At 38.6% G+C, this 18,899-nt stretch overlaps 2 protein-coding genes across 3 annotated transcripts in view; one reads left to right on the top strand and one right to left on the bottom strand.

The window, feature by feature from the left end:
• Positions 1 to 1,493, bottom strand: part of pou6f2 (POU class 6 homeobox 2) — an 88,283-nt gene extending 86,790 nt beyond the window's left edge. Inside the window, exon 1 of one of the 2 annotated variants that reach the window (XM_023950118.2) lies at positions 1,366 to 1,493. The gene's annotated coding sequence lies outside the window, so the exon portion shown is untranslated. Of the gene's footprint in view, positions 1 to 1,361 lie in introns of both variants that reach the window. The other variant, XM_078938223.1, reaches the window with a different exon arrangement.
• On the top strand, positions 1,460 to 18,560 carry vps41 (VPS41 subunit of HOPS complex). Its single transcript, XM_011489030.4, has 28 exons — positions 1,460 to 1,675; positions 1,919 to 1,957; positions 6,778 to 6,885; positions 8,314 to 8,391; positions 10,035 to 10,109; positions 11,075 to 11,137; positions 11,215 to 11,280; positions 12,957 to 13,076; positions 13,165 to 13,311; positions 13,832 to 13,898; positions 13,990 to 14,087; positions 14,167 to 14,296; positions 14,425 to 14,540; positions 14,630 to 14,748; positions 15,853 to 15,934; positions 16,034 to 16,126; positions 16,208 to 16,335; positions 16,486 to 16,630; positions 16,713 to 16,754; positions 16,828 to 16,878; positions 16,955 to 17,092; positions 17,179 to 17,233; positions 17,309 to 17,449; positions 17,538 to 17,674; positions 17,778 to 17,877; positions 17,964 to 18,008; positions 18,113 to 18,192; positions 18,285 to 18,560. The coding sequence occupies exons 1-28, from the start codon at positions 1,655 to 1,657 to the stop codon at positions 18,363 to 18,365; spliced, it is 2,565 nt and encodes an 854-aa protein (XP_011487332.2). The 5' UTR covers positions 1,460 to 1,654; the 3' UTR covers positions 18,366 to 18,560.
• Positions 18,561 to 18,899: the final 339 nt, after the last annotated feature.

Genomic DNA, 18,899 nt, shown 5'->3' with positions numbered 1-18,899 from the left:
GTGTGTGTGTTTTTGGCTAAATCGATCCACAGAGCTGACATTCTCAAGCATCAAAGCTTCTGGTGCACTAATCTTGCTCCACGTACGCAAGCAAGAGTTGTTTGTGTAATTTTGCCTTTTTTTTTTGTCTATGAGATGCTTATATCTTAGTGCAGCTCATGCTTGCTTAAGATTGTAGGGTTAGTGGACCGCGTTTTAATGGTTTCAAAGGGAATGGACACGTATAGAATTAAGCCCAAGCCGTATTTATCCACCACTAAATAATGCAGCACTATAAAGAGGGAAGTGTAGAGATGTGGAGAATCAGAGGCCTTCCGCTAGATGCACCATTGGCAGCAGAGTGACACCACAGAGATTCACACACAGCTGCTCCTCAAAGTCAGTTTCCCCCTTTCACCGTCTCTGGAGACCTGGACCACATACACACCAGTGAAAGGTGTGAAAATCTGATTTCCCAAAAAGGATCGGTAATTCTCTGTGAGGGTGGAAGCCGCAATCAATAAATCATTGGTAAGCAGATTGTAAAGAAAGAAAAAAAAGAGATCCCCGTTTGGTATCAGTGCATTAGGATTCTCCTGAGGATGAATGAAGCAGGACGGAGGTGTGAGACAATCTCAATAAAAAAGAAGGAACTCAAACCTTTGGAATCCATCTGAACTATGAAATGTCAGTATTGTGACAAAAGAGCGCACTTTAACGTTGAAAAAGTCTGCAAATGTACACAACAAATGAGTAGTTAGATTAAACGTGTATCGTCTTTTCCCTAGCTTTTAACAAAAGACCCCAAAACATCCTTAAAATGGATTAAGCAGAAATGGAAAGGTTTTTTTTAATGTAAAGCAATTTAACTGTCTTATATTTTTCAGTAATTTAATGTTAACCATTTAAAAAGCCATTTATTCCTTCCATATAAGGTAGGAGTACATGATGTGGCACATCTATTGAATGAAAAATGTCTCTATATTCCCTACTTTCCTGTATCCTCTGTTTCTCTTCGGAAAATAGGATATGAAATATGATATTTACTGTGTTTACTTATTGTTTTGTTCTTTTTTTTCCGCAACTACCAAATGGGCCAATGGGCTTGTGTCAAAAATGTGTTCTCATAAAAGCTTAAAGAATAAATTAAAATTATTTTTGACCTACATATAAGGCACAAAAAGCAATATAATATAATATAATACGACTACTTTTGCTTTTATAATTGTATATTAAACTATATTCCTAACACGTGTTTTGAGCTCGGACAGAACATTTTTATCCAGAACTCCTTTTTTTCAGTATTAGTAATTTTAAACTTATAAGGCTGACAATATTCGGTAACTGAGAACTTGAAACATATAAAACTATTTTAATGCTACCTACTTCAGCTGCACTCGTTTTGGCAGCAGACGTCTTCAACTCCTTGCTTGAAACAAACGCTGTTACGTTTGACTACAATACCCAGATTGCCTCGCGGTTTTTGCATTAGTCATGTGATTCAGTGATTCATGTGAGCAACAAGACTGCTCCGTCAGTAAACATCGCATTCTACTGCCTTATTATACGTGCTTTTGCCACAAACATAGTTTGTGTGCGTAATTTAATATGTGTTTCTGCAATTGACACTGATCAAAAACATCTGCTTTCGGAATTTATCGCTATTGGAACCATAATGGCGGAAGTGCAAGAAAAGGTGAGGATAGCATGCTAAAGCTAGCTAGCTTATGATCGTTTTATACGTGTTTTTTTTAAAGAATGACAAATGTTTTGTTAATATTTATGAGATTTTTATTCTGATTTTGATTGTTACCTACAATTCGTGTAAAATTTATTTTAACGAAGGTTTGGGGTTGTTTTAGTTTTAATGATCTTGTTATTTATTTTTCAAACTAGAGAATTTAAAGATCAAACATTTTGATTGTGATTCTTCTTTAAGGATAAAAAGCCAAGCGAGGAATGTACTGATGAGTCTGAGGTAAGAAGCTTAGAATTGTATTATTTTGTGCCGTTTTTTTTTCCTTATTTTATTTACTTAACTTAAACGCTGCTTCAATTTCCTGTTTTCTTCTTTTCTTTTTGTTTTTGTTTTTAACAACTTGAACGTGGAAGTATTTTTTAAGTGTTGCAAAGTTATAAAGAAGCTTACTTTAAGTTTATGGTAGACAAGCATTAGCTGCCAATCACAGCAGGACAGGACTACATTCTTTCCTTTTCATTTTAAGAATAGAAATAAATTAACACATTTCAGAGAAGGGCTGCTTTGAATCTTCAGAATTCTCACATAAAAAAGTTGGGTGAAAAACACATGTATAAATCTTTTAGAAAACAAAATGTCTATATTTTTGACATTCTTTTTGGAGGCTGTTTCAGGACAGAGTCCTCATTGTCATGTTCAAGAAACCAGTCTGAGATGATTCCACCTTTATGAAAGGGCGCCTTATCCTGCTGGAAGTAGCCATTGGAAGATGTAGTCATAAAGGCATGTACATGGTTAGCAACAATACTCAGCGTTGTGGCTTTGTATCCATGCTAGAATGGTACTGTGGGTCCAAAAAAAATATTCCCCACACCATTACACCACCACCAGCCATAACTGTTGATACAAGGCAGGATTGATTCCCGCTTTGACGCCAAATTCTGACCCTACCATCCAATTGTCGCCGCAGGAATGGAGAATTATTCAGCCCAGGCAACGTTTCTCCAATCTTCTAGTGTCACGTTTTGGTGAGCCTGTGTGAGTTGTAGCCTCAGACAGTTTCCTGTTCTTACCTGACATGAGTGAAACCCGGTGTGGTCTTCTGCTGCTGTAGCCCATCTGCCTCAAGGTTGGACGTGTTGTGTGTTCAGAGATGCTCTTCTGCAGACCTCAGTTGGAACCCTGTTGCCTTTCTATCAGCTAGAATCAGTCTGGCCATTCTCTTCTGACCTCTGGCACCAACAAGGCATTTCTGCCCACAGAACTGCTCACTGGATCTCTTTTTGTTTTTTTGGACCATTCTCTGTAAACCCTAGAGATAGTTGTGGGTAAAAATCCCAGAAGATCAGCAGTTTCTGAAATATTCAGACCAGCTTGTCTGGCACCAACCACCATGTCTTGTTCAAAGTCACTTAAATCCCCTTTCTTCCCAGTTTGGTTTAGACTGCAGCCATGTCTACATATGTCTAAATGCATTGATGTGCTGCCATGTGATTGGCTGATTTGCCGTTGGACAGATGTGCCTAAAAAAGTGGCCAGTGAGTGTATAGTAACATTTGTTACTGGTCCCAGCGCTGTTCAGGTTATTGACCAGTTCACCTTATATGTTGCATGTACAGTACTACAAGCAAATATATCTTTATTTAAAAAAAAACAAAATAAGGAAAAATTCTATAACACACCAGTTAAAGTCAAAAATATTTGGTTTGATTAAACTATTTTCTTTAAAATTCATTCAAAAAAATGCTCACACTCAGCATCCAGCTTTCTCTATAGAACTCACACCTTTAAGTATGTATTTACAACAAAAAACCTTTACAGATCAAAGCTTTTCCATTCACTTGCAAAATGAGGGGCAAATTACTTAAAAAGCAACTCCGGCTGGATGAAGCTCGTCTGCTGGACTTTATATATGTGGTTGTAGAGTTAGATAAGTTAATTCTTCTCTAAGAGTTCTGGTAAATCGCCTATCCGTCCTGGGGGAGGATCCCTCCTTCATGTGGGGACCCCTGAGGTTTCTCTGTTTTTTCCGGAATCCGTTTTTTTTAAGGAGTTTTTCCTAAAAGGTCTAAGGGCAGGGATGCCAGTATAGCTTAGTCAGTTTGTTAGTTCATTTTAGTATTTTCCTATTGAACTCTATGTATTTATGATCCTTTTGAGTTCATGTTTCACTTTTGCAATTACCGATACGGAGCCCATTGAGACGACTGTTGTTGTGAATTTGGGCTATACAAATAAAATTGAATTGAATTGAATAGAAAGGTTGGCAGTCATTATTAGAAAACTATTGAACTGAAGATGTTAACCTCATAGCTGAAGGGATTTTAATTTTCCTTTCAAATTGAATTAAGTCCTTTGTATCTTCTGAAGGATAGCCATCATGTATAACTCAAAGGCAGCTGCGTTAGTGTAGCATAATTTTCATTCGCGTTTGTTTTAAAAGCTTTTGTTGAAGTGGACATTCCTATTTTTCTTATCCTGCTAGATGGCGACAACCGGCGTCGTCTCTGTGCGCTCTGCAGAATGTTATCCTTGATGCAGTCCGACTGAATAGTTCAACCTGTTGTATTTAAACTGTCAATAGGCAAGAAAAATGGCATAAATGGCTTCAAGATAAAGGCCAGTGTGGCAGTGGAGAAAACAAAGGGCAACTTACAAGAGATGGGAAAAGTTTTAAAATGGGGATTTTCTCTGTGGGGATGAAGTTTGCCTTTGTTGTTTGATACGCCTTTGAAATCCGTGACAAATGCCCTCGCATCAGAAATCTCACAACCAGAATACACAGGAAATAGCCTAGATATGGCGTTGTTGAGTGGGAAAGGATTGTTTTTGAAAATAACATTTTTTCCACGCTATTGTCCCCCACCTCCAACCCAGTAGCACATAATGGCAGACAATGTTTTGAGTTGATGCACCCTCTGGGCAGCCACAGACTGTGCAGTATTGGTTATAAACCGAATTATGAGTAATATTCAGGCTGTGACTGGCTGCAAATGTTGACTCATGCTGGAAAGTGTAACACAGTAGAATACTTTAAGTTTGCTTTATGAAAACAATAAATTCACGCGTCTCACTGGGGATAAACGGCATTGAGAAAAGATGAAAAATTGTTGTTTTAGGCCTTTCATGCAAGGTAATGAAAATTTGTCCCTTTTTTGGGTATCTCCTACACATATACATGTAAACACTTCTCAAAATAGATTGGTTCTATGCAGAAATACTCTTTCTTGATACAATGACAGAACTCATTTTATTTAGCCAATAGCATATAAAGGTATGAATCCAAATAACACCAGATAATACCAGTTATTTTAATTAAAAAGGTATATTTAAGCTTTAAATGAACATAAAGGTCAGTAACACGCATGTACCATAGTATGAGCATCGTATTGTTTTAAGTTTACATTTTTTAACCAGTAGTCTTTCTCATAGTCTGTTTTCCCTTCTTATCTTTGCCTTCTACCTTTAGATTTTCCACTTTTTTTATGTTGTTTTAGGAGGTAAAAGGACAAAAAAATGTAGCAAAAATCCCCTTGAGAATATTATGGCATAGTATTTTAATAACAGGAATATTAAATAAGTAAAAAAAAAATTTGTATCTTTAATATATTAAATGCTTCCAGTCCATACATTTGTGCTGCTTTGCTCTTTGACATCACATTTTTTAAATCTATTTGTTAATTTATTTAATCTCCTAATATCGGTTTTATTCACTGCCTGCTGCTTATAAAGTGATACACTTCATAGAAATTGTTTATTTCAATATGTCAGGCTTGGATCGTACTTTTACAAATTTCGCAGTTTTAGTTTGTTTAGCAAAAAGGGAGCCGGTTTAGCTCGTGCTGGTTTGCGGCGCCTTCCAACCGTGAAACCAGGGTTCAACTCCGGGCTGCTCCCTGTTCCCTTCTCTTCCTCTGTGCCGGTCCCAAGCCCGGTTTGAGAAGGTTGCGTCAGGAACGGCGTCCGGTGTAAAACATTGCCAAGTTTACCATGCGACTTGTTCACTGTGGCGACCCCTGATGGGAGAAGCCGAAAGAGGAAGAAGAAGTTTGTTTAGCAAAAAAAAAAAGGATCTGCTGATGCTTTTTTGTGGAATTAGTGATGCCATCCAGTTTTATTTGTGGAAAAACAACATTTAAACATCTTTTAAAATGTATTCTATTTCTTTTTTGCCTCATTGACACAAGTTGAAATAATTAAAAATAGGCTTTAATGATCCAATCGGATCCCCTTCTTGATTTATTTTAAAAGTTTTCTCTGCAATCTTTTGAAGATGATTATTCCTTTTTAGCCACAATCTTAAAACCTGCGCCGTTTTCCAGGATATAGTTTCTGCGGGGTGAGTTCATTAGAAATTGGTCTCTTGGTTGTGGGTTAGGGCCCTTGGCGCATAGCAAACCCCGCCCCCTTTCCCCTCCCCGTTGTGGAGCAGGGAGCTGAGTCCTGTGTATTTTATGTTGCAGATGCAATCTTTATCAGACTGCATTTTTTTGTCTGCTCCTGATTCACAACAATTTTGAATAAAGAAATACTCAGAAATGCAATTTTGAGCTGAATTTTCTTTATATCTGTCTGCCATCATCAGATTAATTGGAGTTGTTTAGTTGGCTTATATGAGCTGAGAAGTCCGTGTTATGGACATATTAATAAAGACAATATTTCCTTAGGTGTGGATCTTAAATTCATAAAGTATGCAGTTTAGGTTTATTAAGTGAAGAAAAAGGATCTTCTGATGCTTTTTTTGTGGAATCGGTGTTTCCATCTTGTTTTTCTTGGTAGAAATAGAAAAGATGAACACCTTTTAAAATCTTTTCTAATTGCCTTTTGCATTGATATTAGTTCAAACTGGGTTTTTAATTTCTGAAGCATTCAAAGTCATGTCTTTATGTAATATTTGAAATAAGCATTTAGAGAAAGGGGTCTAAAACTTCATATGTCACATCAGTTTGAAACCAACAGGAAGAGAACTTTTTGCATATTTCAACACACTGCACGGACGTCTTTGAAAGTGTCTTTTGTAACTTCTGTGAAGTGGCTGTGTGTAAATGACTACCTTTAAGAAAGTGTTGAGTGAAAGCCCATTTCCCTCTCCGAACCAGGAGGAGGACAGTGAGGAGGAGGCCAAGTTAAAGTACGAGAGGCTCTCCAACGGGGTGACAGACATCCTTAAGAATGACGCAGCCAGCTGCATGACCGTCCACGACAAGGTAAAGGTGATAATCCCCCCCCCACGCCCGCCGGGGCTTTTCAGTTTCAAGTCCAATCATTTCAGCCAAAGATTTCCCTTTGTTTATGTGTGCATTTGAGAGATGTCATCTTCAAAGTTGGTTTTCATCCCTGCTGCTCAATCTGCAAAGGCAGCCCATTCTTTTCTCACCTTCCTCTGCTTTTCCTCTCAGGGAGGTGCATCAAAAGCCACTATTGTCTTTTCCTCTTTTTATTCCCACTCCTACATATTTTTCACTCCTTTCCCATTTGCTGAATGTTGATATGTTTAAGAGGCACACTCCTCTGCGAGATGCTTAATCGTCGTGGCACCGGCAGCACACTTGCACGCCTGGGTAGAGCGAAAGTCATACCCAGTTACGTCTCCTCACCTGATGTTTTATTAACTGCAGCTGATTTTCATTTATTTATTTGTTTTGTGTAAATCTGCTCCCCCTTTTCTTTTTCCCTTCAGAACGGGCCTCAGCTGAAAGATGAGCGATCCGAGAACATTTTTAATTTTTCTTTTCTCCGTTGTTGTGCACCTTCAGCCATTCAGATGTGGTCACACCAGCCCCCTCCGCCGTGACAAAACTCCCGCAACCTTAAATCACCGGGAGCACATATTGCCTTATGTTGCCTCATATTTTAAGTGTCTGAATCGGAATTTCATTTGAACAATTCCATCCTGATAAATCCTTTTAAAAGTCGCTCCGCCTCACAAGGTTGAACCTTTTATTTATTTATTTTTGGGTTATTTTATTTGGAAGATTGCAGGGGCTCTGTCTGACATGCTCAGCTGTGCCTGTAAATATAAGCATTTCATTATAGACTGCACTGAAGCATGGTGGGCTCGCCGCACATCCACATGCTGCTCCGGGAGGGAGGGGGGATTAGGAGGAGGGCGCCGAGCAGGGACTTGGTAGAAGAACACACACTTAATCTAATGCCAGAAGCCCCACTTTCTATAATGTTTTTGTCCCTGTGGACTGAGGCAAACACACACACACACGTTCAAATGCACACCCGCGCTTTTGCTGAAGCGCGACTCCCAGGAACCAGTTGCTGCTCAGTAGTCTGTTCTGGGCAAGGAGGTGATTGGGTTGCATGCAGAGCATTGAAGAAGTCAGATGTACAGTGCATTTATTATGCTTAAGCATTTTAATTTGAGGAGGGGAAAAAATGCCATTTCACAGTGTCTGCTTTAATAAATAGGGTTTTTCCACCCTCTGCAATTTCACAGTTTTGCCTCCAAGAACACCCAATCCCTTCCCTGTCCTTTTCCTCTGCAGCTCCAGGAAATGTATTTTATCCTCCTGCACAGCCTTCGAGAACGCAATCGGCTGCTTCTCTTTAATTCTCTGCAAATCTTGAACTACTGTTAGATATTTTCAAGTATAAGTTACATTTGTCCTTTTTTTCCCCCTCAGTTCCTGGCTCTAGGCACACACTTTGGAAAAGTTTATTTGCTGGACATCCAAGGAAACGTTACTCAGAAGTTTGTCATTGTAAGTACGGAAAATGTGTTTAAAACCTCCTCCACACATGGAAACACATCATATTAGTTACCTGTTCCTTGAGCTAGAAAACTGTACCATCAGTATGTGAGATTATAATAATACAACTGTTTTTATGTCATCATTTAAACCGTCATTTGTAGTTTTATTGCAGTTTAAGAATAAAGGAAAGAAAATAATTAGATCTTGATTAATTGATGGAACGCATTATAGTTATTTTTTGGAATCCATACAATGTCACCTTTATAAAAAAGAATCATAATGCTGTTTTCTAAAAACTAAACAGGAAGTGCTCCCACGTGGCAGCATCAGGCCTTTACTGTAGGGATTTTATTCTGGCAGAGTGACTTTTACCTTATGTTTGCATTCCTACTTTTGCAGTTTAACCTGAGCAAAGCATGTTGTATGTGTAGTGTGTAAAAGCATTTTAGCTTTTGTTGCAAAAAAGTTGATTTTGAGTTATTTTCTGCGAAAAAAAATCCCCTCGAAAAGCTGATTAATTCATCCTTTTTGTAGGGATTATTGGCCTGAAGTTGATTTAAAATAACCTCAAATAGACTCAAATGCAAACATTTTTGTAGAGGTAACTTTCCTATCGAATCCTCTGATGCTCTTCTGTCCTATAAATATGCCACAGTCCAGTCGGTAGTTTTACGAGTTTATATCTTTTTACAAAAACAGTGGGAGGCAATAATAATCAGTTTATTTTGTATAGGTTGATGAACCTGATTAGCACAGGGTGGGAAAAGGTGACAGATAAAAAAAAAAAACCAGTAGCAACATAGTGGTGCAAAAGTACCAAAAATAAAGAGCTCACGATCTCCTCTCCTCAATCCCAAGTGCAGGTGAAGCAGATGCTTATAAAACCTTTCATCCAGGTGCTACTGAATACCCAATGAGAAAGGTGAAACGTACAAAACTACAAATTAATTGAGAAAAAATGAAAAAAAAACCTTTGGTTCCTACACTTTTACTGTTTATAAAGAATTCCACAACTGATAAGTATGTGAAAATATATGTTTATATTATTTTGAGCTAAGAAAACAAAATTTTTACTTTTTGGTTATCATTAAGTCAAATAGTTGCTCCATGATGGGAAATAATGAATTTTCTTTTGTCCTCAACATTCCTTGAGTTATGAATTTGATTGTTTTCTCATTATTTATCATATAAATTTTGACTTTTTATGTAACAAGAATTGAGACACAAGTTTGAATAATATCAAAAATCTTTTGTTAATACTTAAATAATACTATATTTTTAGAATTAGACCCCAGAAAGAACAGTCTCCACACATTCTGTCCTTTATATCTTGTAAGTTGTTCCAAATCCCAGAGGATTCCGACCAGAAAGTCTATTCAATAATAAATATTGAACAGTACATTTTATTTTTAAGAGTTTTTTATGTGCAAAAGGGAGTCTACTCCACTTAGTATTTATTTCCTCTTCTTGCACCGACACACATGAGGTCAGCTAGCCATTCCATATCTCTTTGCTTTTGCTTTTCCTGGCATTTCACTTAGTTGGGTTAAAATGTCAGCCAGCAGCATTTGGCCAGCCTCTACGATATTCACCCCCCTTTGAAAAAAAAAAAAAGGAAAAAAAAAAGATGCCTTGATATTGTGTCTCTGCAGAGCTCGGTGAAGATCAACCAGATCAGTCTGGATGAAAGTGGAGACCATGTGGGCATCTGCTCCGAGGATGGAAAGGTGAGATCTGTCTACTCATCTCCTCTGGTTACTCATCCTTGAGTCTACATCACCAATCTGTGGTTTGCATCTTCCATAATTCATACATAACCCCATTTTATCAGCCCTAAACTTTATTCTAATGATGAGTAAAGTTAAAAAGAGGGACATTCTTGGAGACTTCATCCATATTTAGAGCATTAACATGAGGTTTTGTCTTCCCTCCATCTGCAATTAACCCTCTCTTTTCCTTCCAAGGTTGCAATTTACAAAGATCTTCTAACTATTTTAAAGAGCAGCAGGAAGGATTGCAGTCGAATCTGTAAAGCTGTCAGTCAGCTATCAGCCTCCTGTGTGGATACCCTCTCCATGTTCTTGCTGTTATCTTGTCTCTTCTCATCATTACCACCATCCTTCCTGGATTTCACAGACAAGATATGCACTCTGATAGCCCCCCCCCCCGCCCGTACTTCTAGCCAGTTTGGTGGCAACAGCAAGATCTTGTCGCACGAAATGTGGAGCAGCACCCTTAAAATCAATGGTTTTGCCCCCAATAATTCAGTTTACTGGTAATCCAAAACTTAATCCTCAATCATCAAAGCAGCTCAAGAGAAAAAGATACCATATTAGTTTTACATCATTTCCCTATCTTTACTCTTTTTTTTTTTTTTTATGGAGCTTAGAGATAAAAATCAAATCAGTTGTGTACTGAAATCGTACCTTAAAGCTTTGCTTTAATGTGGACTGTGCAGCAAACTGAAGCTGCAGCCCCAGATCTGGACTTGTGTTCTAAACCCTGCAGGGTTTAAAGAATCAACTCGTCCACTAATTGGTGACCCAGTGGAGACACATGGAGCCAATCAAAGTCTTCTGACTGCACTTCTTACTCCTGCTGGCCTCACATAGTTGCAGAGGCAGCAATTAAAAGAGACATTTTCGGTTATTCACCTTTGCTTGGTGTTCTGCCACCTCACCTCTTGTTTCAGGTTCAAGTGTTTGGCCTCTACACCAGAGAGGGCTTCCACGAGAACTTTGACTGTCCCGTCAAAGTAAGTTTTGTCTGCAAATCCAGTTTTTTTTATACATATGTGCCCAAAAAAATGTGCTATCTTCATTATCTGTGTAGGTGGTTGCCTTGCATCCTCAGTTCAGCAGATCAAACTACAAACAGTTTGTCACCGGGGGCAACAAGGTACGCCAATTTCTTTTAATGCGTGCTGGTATTACATGCAGTTTTCAGCATTTTTTGGAGATTTCCTTTCTCAATAAATCATCCCAATTGTGTCCAGTTAAAACAGACTCCTGTAAAGAAAAAAAAAAAACATGCAACTTTGACTGGGGTGAAGCTGGGGCCTTTGTCTGGTGTGAAAGCCCTTTTTACTTTTCAGTCTCTTTGGTGGAGTGCTCTCGGCAGAGCTGGCCATTTTCACAAAGTGCTGTTCTCGCAACAGTGTTTCAAGCAGATGTCATTATAGTGAGTGTACATAATCTTAGGATTTTTCTGCTGCATACGATGTCTTTTGGAAGGAATGTATAAGTGGAGGAAATTTAGCCATCAGATTTGTCTTCTTCCCTCAGAAATGAAAGCAGTTTCCGCAAACAAGGTCCCTAAACTGTGCCGATCGGCCGTTGTTGCATAGTCATCTATAAATAAAGGTTTACTGACATTTATGTGGCGGTGTTAGGGGGGAAAACTTTCTCCACAAAACTTCATTATTAGTGTTACTTTGCCATTTTCTTTCAATTGGTGCTGATTCCTCTCAGTTCCATTTGTGAAGGCCTCCGCAAGGTGCCTCTGATGAAAATCAATAAGCCTCAACGGGAGCCCCGTCCTGTCAAAGGAAATTCAATTTTGTCTCCCCAGTTCTTTTGTCATATCATCTCTTTGTAGAGCAAACTGTTTATTAACATAGCCCAACTGCTGAATTAAATAGCCTTCTCCAACACTCCTTTGTTATATTATTCCCTTTTTTTTCTTTACAGCTGCCTACAGTAAAGACAGTAGCAATGTTAGAAATGTGAAAGACAGGCTGCTTTAGATGAAGCTGTTGTGAGGCAATCAATTCCACCGACGGCATTGTGGCTGAAAATAATGAAACGTAATGAACATGTGAGCAAATAGCCTTTTTTTTTTTCCTAGGCTTTACATCGCCCTCCATCTGCAATAAATGGTGGGAAAAATACAAAGACAAGTCGATTTTAGCACTTTCCTTATTGCTCCCACATCATTTCATGCTGGTAAATTTAGTCAGTCACTTGATTCTTTTGAATGACTTTGTCCACCAGTGAACGTGAAGCTATTATGAAGTGTTTTTTTGCTCCACTGGAGTCAGGTGTTCAATTTGTCTTCATTTTCTTTGTGCCAAAGTGTTTTAAAGTGGAATTAATTCTGTACATGGTGGAAAAAAAGCAGGTTCTGCTTCATTATTTTGACTTTAAATTAAATCTTCATTAGGATACCTCAACAATCCCAGCTGTGGGGTGGTAGTTCAGTCACATTCCATGCATCTACTGCCCTCTGCAGGTCAGCTTGTACTACAACATCCTCTTGCTTGAAGACCCACTGAGATAAAAATGGTGTTTTTAACATGTTCTTGTGGCATTTTTCTGATGATGGAGGACACATCAAGCTAGTGGGAGAGCATGTACATAGGCGGGTGAAAAGAAGTGGGGGTTGGGGTTGCTCCGCGCTTATGGTCCCGTCAATTAAGAGGCAAATTCCTAACGAGCTACTGCCGCTCTGCAGAAGCTATGTCTGAGAGAACGACCTTTTGGCTACAAACACTGGGAACGCTTTTAAAATATATCAAAAGATGATCGGCGTGGGTCTTTATAAAGTTAATGTTCTGATTTTTTTTTCCTTAACAGTTGCTTCTTTATGAAAGAAACTGGTTAAATCGCTGGAAGACTGTGGTTCTGCATGAAGGCGAAGGAACGATAACTAATATCCAATGGAGGGCTAACCTGATTGCTTGGGCCAACAACGTAGTGAGTGACAGTTTCACACAGTCAGTCTAGACACAGCAGATGTGCGGTGCTGATGTGAAAATGCCTCCACTACTGCCTTGCATCTCAGGGAGTAAAAATCTACGACATCAGCACCAAGCAGCGGATCACCAACGTGCTGAGGGATAACGTCAGTCTGAGGCCGGACATGTACCCCTGCAGTTTGTGCTGGAAAGACAACACCACTCTGATTGTGGGATGGGGGACTTCCATCAAGGTTCGCATCTCTTCTGTTTACTGCGCATGAGAGCTGGACTGAGCGAGTGTGATGTCATCCATTAAGTTGCCATTTTTTCCACAATACGGACGCCGCCATGTTGAAACCAGATAACATCAGTATGCAGCGGCTGGTCTGAGTCGGTTTGAGTCAACATTTCTACGGCAACCACTCTGGCCAATCAGGAGTGAACTTGTTGAAAGTCCACACCCTTCCACTTAAAAGGGGGGCTACACAAAATCTGTGAATCAAGCATTTAGCATGGGGGCCAGAACGCACGAGCTACTTTTATTGAGGCATCTTATTGGTCAGTTTATAACTTGAATAACTTGAACTACAGAAAAAATATCATGGAAAATAAAGCAGAAGCTCATTAAAACGGGATTTTTGCTTTTTTGGAGCCTGAGCCGGGAGGGGTCACTCAGGTCCAGTTCTCATATATAGTCAATGATCTGTTCTTTTTACCAGGAGGCCAGTGTTGCATTTCTCCCAGGTCTTTTTTTTCCCAATTTCTTCTCAGATTTGTGCCGTGAAAGAGAGAAATCCAACAGAAATGAGAGATCTGCCCAGCCGCTATGTGGAAATTGGTATAAAACACAGATATATAGAGGCTTAAACCAGCTCTCAAGCCTTTATTCATTGTTTTTGTCATCTCAATGTGTGTACATTTTATTTCAGTATCTGCATTTGAGACGGAGTTTTTCATCAGTGGTTTGGCTCCGTTAGTAGATCAACTGGTCGTCTTGTCCTTTGTGAAGGAGAACACTGAGCAAATGGTACTGGTGACATTCCTCAGATGAGTTTTCAGAGAAGAAATAAATGAGGAAGACTATAATAATTGGGGCTTGCACGCAGGATGAAGAGGTCCGCGCACGACCTCGTCTTGACATCATCCAGCCTGTCCCTGAGAATTACGAGGAGATCTCCTCAGATGCTCTGACTGTGCGCAACTTTGAGGACAACGAGTGCAGGGACTACCGCCTGGGTGAGACTGTCAAACCATCCGTCAGCGAAATGTCACGCTGATTTGCTCTCAGCTCTGATTTCGTTATCGAGACGATTGTCAAATGTCGCCCATAATGCACAAAGCCATAAAAGCCTTTTCATTAACAGCGCATGCAGAGGGAGAGCCGCTCTTTTACATCATCAGTCCTAAAGACATCGTTGTGGCCAAAGAGCGGGACCAGGACGACCACATTGACTGGCTGCTCGTAAAGGAAAAGTATGAGGTTAGTTTCGCTGAACTCTTCTGAATCCTGCTTAAGTAAAGGGATAAAACAGCAAAAACAAATTTAATTTTGCTGTGTTACTTTGACAGGAAGCACTGATGGCTGCAGAGATCAGCTTCAAAAACATTAAGAGACACGACGTTCAGAAAATCGGGATGGCTTTCCTCACTCATTTATTGAAGAAAGGAGAATATGAGGTTGCTGCAAGGTCAGTTTCTCTCTTTCTTTAGACAGTTTTGGTCTATAAGAAAAAAACGTTAAAGTTCACGTGTAGATATATTTTTAAAAATTACATAAGAATTATTTATGTGTAAAAAGCATACATTTGCTTGGTAAGAGATCAGTTAAGTCATGTATTAGTGAAAACTTCATATATGGCTTCCACATTATCTTTTATAGTATTTTTTTGTCATTAGATCATTGAAATAAGTTTTTTAGTTTTCCAGCAACAAACACAAAGTTGTCTGCCCTTTCGTTGAGACCCACTCCAATGAAAAAGGTGTTTTTAACAGGTCCTTGTAACATTTTTCTCATGATCTTAAAACAATCTAAGAGTTAAACTGCAGTTTGAGTGTTTCTTTATTCTAATTGGGATGAGTCAGGAGCAGACGAAAAAACGTGCTCGCCAGTTTTTGTTGCACCTCTAATGTTAGCTTGAGGGTGGAAGCTAGTGGGAGAGAGGGTAAACAAATGGATGATGGGATATCAGTGGAGGTTTATTTCCACACCAACAACTCAGAGGCAAATTTCTGATGAACTACTGCTGGTCTGCAGAAACTGTAGCCTAGGAAATGACGGGTCTTTTGATTTGGACTAAAAAATGGCAATAAACATATTTAAAAGACCACTGAGAATGCTTTGAAAATAGATCAAAATAATCAGAGTGAAACTTTAAACATCATAGGGTAATAGTGAAGTCATCCTGTAACACCAGTGAACCAATAAGAACAGTGACGTTATCCTGCAAATTCTTGACAATGTGGTCATGAAAAGAGAATAATCTACTGTAAATATGTCCTTTTAATGCATTATGTCGACCTTCAGAACCAACAGTCTATTTAAAGTGTTTTTAAAGTTAAGTGCACAATAATGTAGCCTGTGCCTTTTTTGTCTAAGTATTTAAAGAATTAGCTCAACTTTTGACCTATTTAAATGTCTTGTTTCTTTACACCAATGTGTTGGTTTGAAGGAACAATTAGTGGTTTAAAATAGTCACAGATTTTGCATTAGGTAGTGCATTTAAAATAAATGTTTAGCATTTTTGTAGTTTTAACTATTATTTTACATCATTGGAACCGTCGTTTCCTTACAGAAAGTGTCAAAAGGTTCTTGGAAAAAACATGGAGTTGTGGGAAAATGAAGTCTACAGGTTCAAAGAAATCGGGCAGTTGAAGGTAGATCAGTGTCTGTATTAATAAAGTTATCTTCATGTATATTGGGATATAATGTTTATGAGTCAGTCTCCATATTTGCCTTTTTTTAATTGATTACAGGCAATTAGTCAATATCTACCCAGAGGAGATCTCCGGCTCAGACCAGCCATCTATGAAATGATTTTGCATGAATTTCTAAAAACTGATTATGAGGTATTTTGCATTTTATTTAATCTCTTTCTTTCTTTTAGAAATCCAAGAGTGCCTGACAATTTTTTTTTTTATCTCAAAAAGGGTTTTGCCACACTGATCCGAGAGTGGCCAGGAGAGCTGTACAACAACATGGCTATAGTTCAGGCCGTCAACGATCACCTGAAGAGGGATCCCTCCAACAGCACACTGCTCACCACTCTGGCAGAACTGTGAGGGAACAAGATTTTGTGTTTATTACATGGAAAATAATCAAAAATAAGACTTTTTGTTGGTATTCTGGCAGAAATAAAAAATGACAACAACTTTCTTGATGGTATTTAATTCTTGGATCTGAATTGATCCTCTTGAATCTGCCTCAGGTACACGTATGACCAGCGCTATGACAAAGCTTTAGAAATCTACCTGAGACTGAGGCACAAGGATGTTTACCAACTCATCCACAAACATAACCTTTTTTCATCAATTGAGGACAAAATTGTTCTCCTCATGGACTTTGACAAAGAAGTGAGAATAGGTTAAATACTTGAATTCTAGTCTTCCTCTCATGGGTGATTTGAGGTAATATTTGTGTCATTTTATGTTGCAGAAAGCAGTTGACATGCTTCTTGACAATGAAGATAAGATTTCTGTAAGTATACATGCCTAACTGTTGACTCTTCCTGACAAAACAGATGCTGACCTTCAATGTATTCTTTTAACAGATAGACAGAGTGGTGGAAGAGCTCGCTGGCAGACCTGAGCTGCTGCACGTTGTAAGTTCGGGGCTGATTCAATGTTTATGTGAACTTTGATGTGATGGCAAGAGTTTAACCAACCTTTTCCCCACAGTATCTCCATAAATTGTTCAAAAGAGATCACCACAAAGGGCAAAAGTACCACGAGCGACAGATCGGCTTGTATGCCGAGTATGACCGACCCAACCTCCTGCCTTTCCTCAGAGACAGCACACACTGCCCTCTTGAAAAGGTACGTCATGTCGGCACACATCCTAGACACCGGAAGTGACAAAAAAATCAAATCCATCAATGTGTTTTTTTGTCTGTCGCACCCAGGCCCTTGAGATTTGTCAACAGAGGAACTTTGTAGAGGAAACTGTCTTCCTACTCAGTAAGTAACTCAAGAATAAATGTTCCATCTTTCTATGTATATTTATTTATTTGAATGTTTTTTTTTCACTTCTAGGCAGGATGGGAAACTGTAGAAGAGCTTTACAGATGATCATGGAGGAGCTGGGAGACGTTGACAAGGCCATAGAGTTTGCTAAAGAGCAGGACGACGGCGAGCTCTGGGATGATCTCATCTCCTACTCTATCGACAAGCCACGTAACCACCACACTCGCTCTATAAACATGTCTTACTAGCTAAAACGTCCACTTCCTCCTAACTTTTTGTACGTATTTTTTTCTTATAGCATTCATAACTGGCCTCCTGAACAATATTGGAACCCACGTTGATCCGATTCTGCTCATCAACCGCATAAAGGAGGGCATGGAGATCCCCAACCTCAGAGACTCTCTGGTCAAAATCCTCCATGACTACAATCTGCAGGTCACTTAAAATACCACCTTCAAAAATAGAAAACTAAATTAAAAAAGGCCAAAACAATATTTGAACAGTCACTAAAAGACCATCTTGTTTTATCAACTTTTAGATTCTCTTAAGGGAAGGATGCAAGAAGATCCTTGTGGCTGATTCCCTCTCCTTGCTCCAGAAGATGCATCGCACTCAGATGAGGGGGGTCAGGGTAAATGGTGAGTGTTTTTTCTTTTTTAGACAGATGCACTAAAGTTGACTTTAGTTGTTTTTTTTAAATTCTTTTTTTATTCTGTTCTTCTAGAGGACAGTATCTGTGAGTCATGCCATGCTGCCATATTACCATCAGGTGAGATGCACACCATATTTTAATTATTTCTGATATTAAAACCTAATTTTTTTAAGAAAAAAACCCAGATTTCTATTGATAATTTACTTTTTTTGGTGTTTCAGAGATGAGCAAGTCCTTCAGTGTCGTCGTGTTTCACTGCAGACACATGTTTCATAAGGAATGTTTACCATCACAGGGAACTGTAAGTGTCTGATGCAAAGATTTCATTTCTATTTCATAACCTTTATTTAATATTTACTAAGACTTTTTCCACTATTTTTCCTCACATCACAGATCCCTGGACTGCAGTTTTGTAACATTTGCAGCGCAAAGAGGCGAGGCCCTGGAAGTGGAATTCTTGAAATGAAAAAGTAACAGTTTTTGTTTTCACAGTGTTGTGAAAAAAATGCTTTCTTCTGTCTAGAACTTCGCCTTCTCAGTACAGCCATTCATAAAATACCCATCGCACATACAAAACTTCCTATTAGTTGTATATTTACATCAAATAACTGTAAATATTTGTTCTGCTTCCCTCTAATAATAATAATAAATAAAGTTGCATAGATGCTGTCTGTGGTCTTTTTCAATGTACCTCTGCCTTAATACAACTTAATTCTGAAATAACTGTGTCATACAAGGTTTCTAAGACATTTTTCAATTGGTGTTCTACATTGAGTTGAAAGACCTTGATTTGCAAAGTTAAGTATTGGGAAGTCAATGACTTATTTTTTTTTCTCCTGCAAATTATACAAAGAAGTTATGAATGTCACCAGGCTTTCTTCTCTCACCACAAAAATGTGTACAAAAGGTTTTTAACCTGCTAAATGGAGACACATTTTATTTTAATTTATAAAAACATTATTGGTCCTTTGATGGTACCAGACCTTTAAATGACTGAATAAAATTGGT

This window comes from Oryzias latipes, chromosome 20, assembly GCF_053564925.1.
Source record: "Oryzias latipes strain Hd-rR chromosome 20, Olatipes_Hd-rR_3.1".
Taxonomy (NCBI): Eukaryota; Metazoa; Chordata; class Actinopteri; order Beloniformes; family Adrianichthyidae; genus Oryzias; species Oryzias latipes.
The sequence above is the reverse complement of the archived record's forward strand: the minus strand, read 5'-3'. Positions and strand labels throughout refer to the sequence as shown.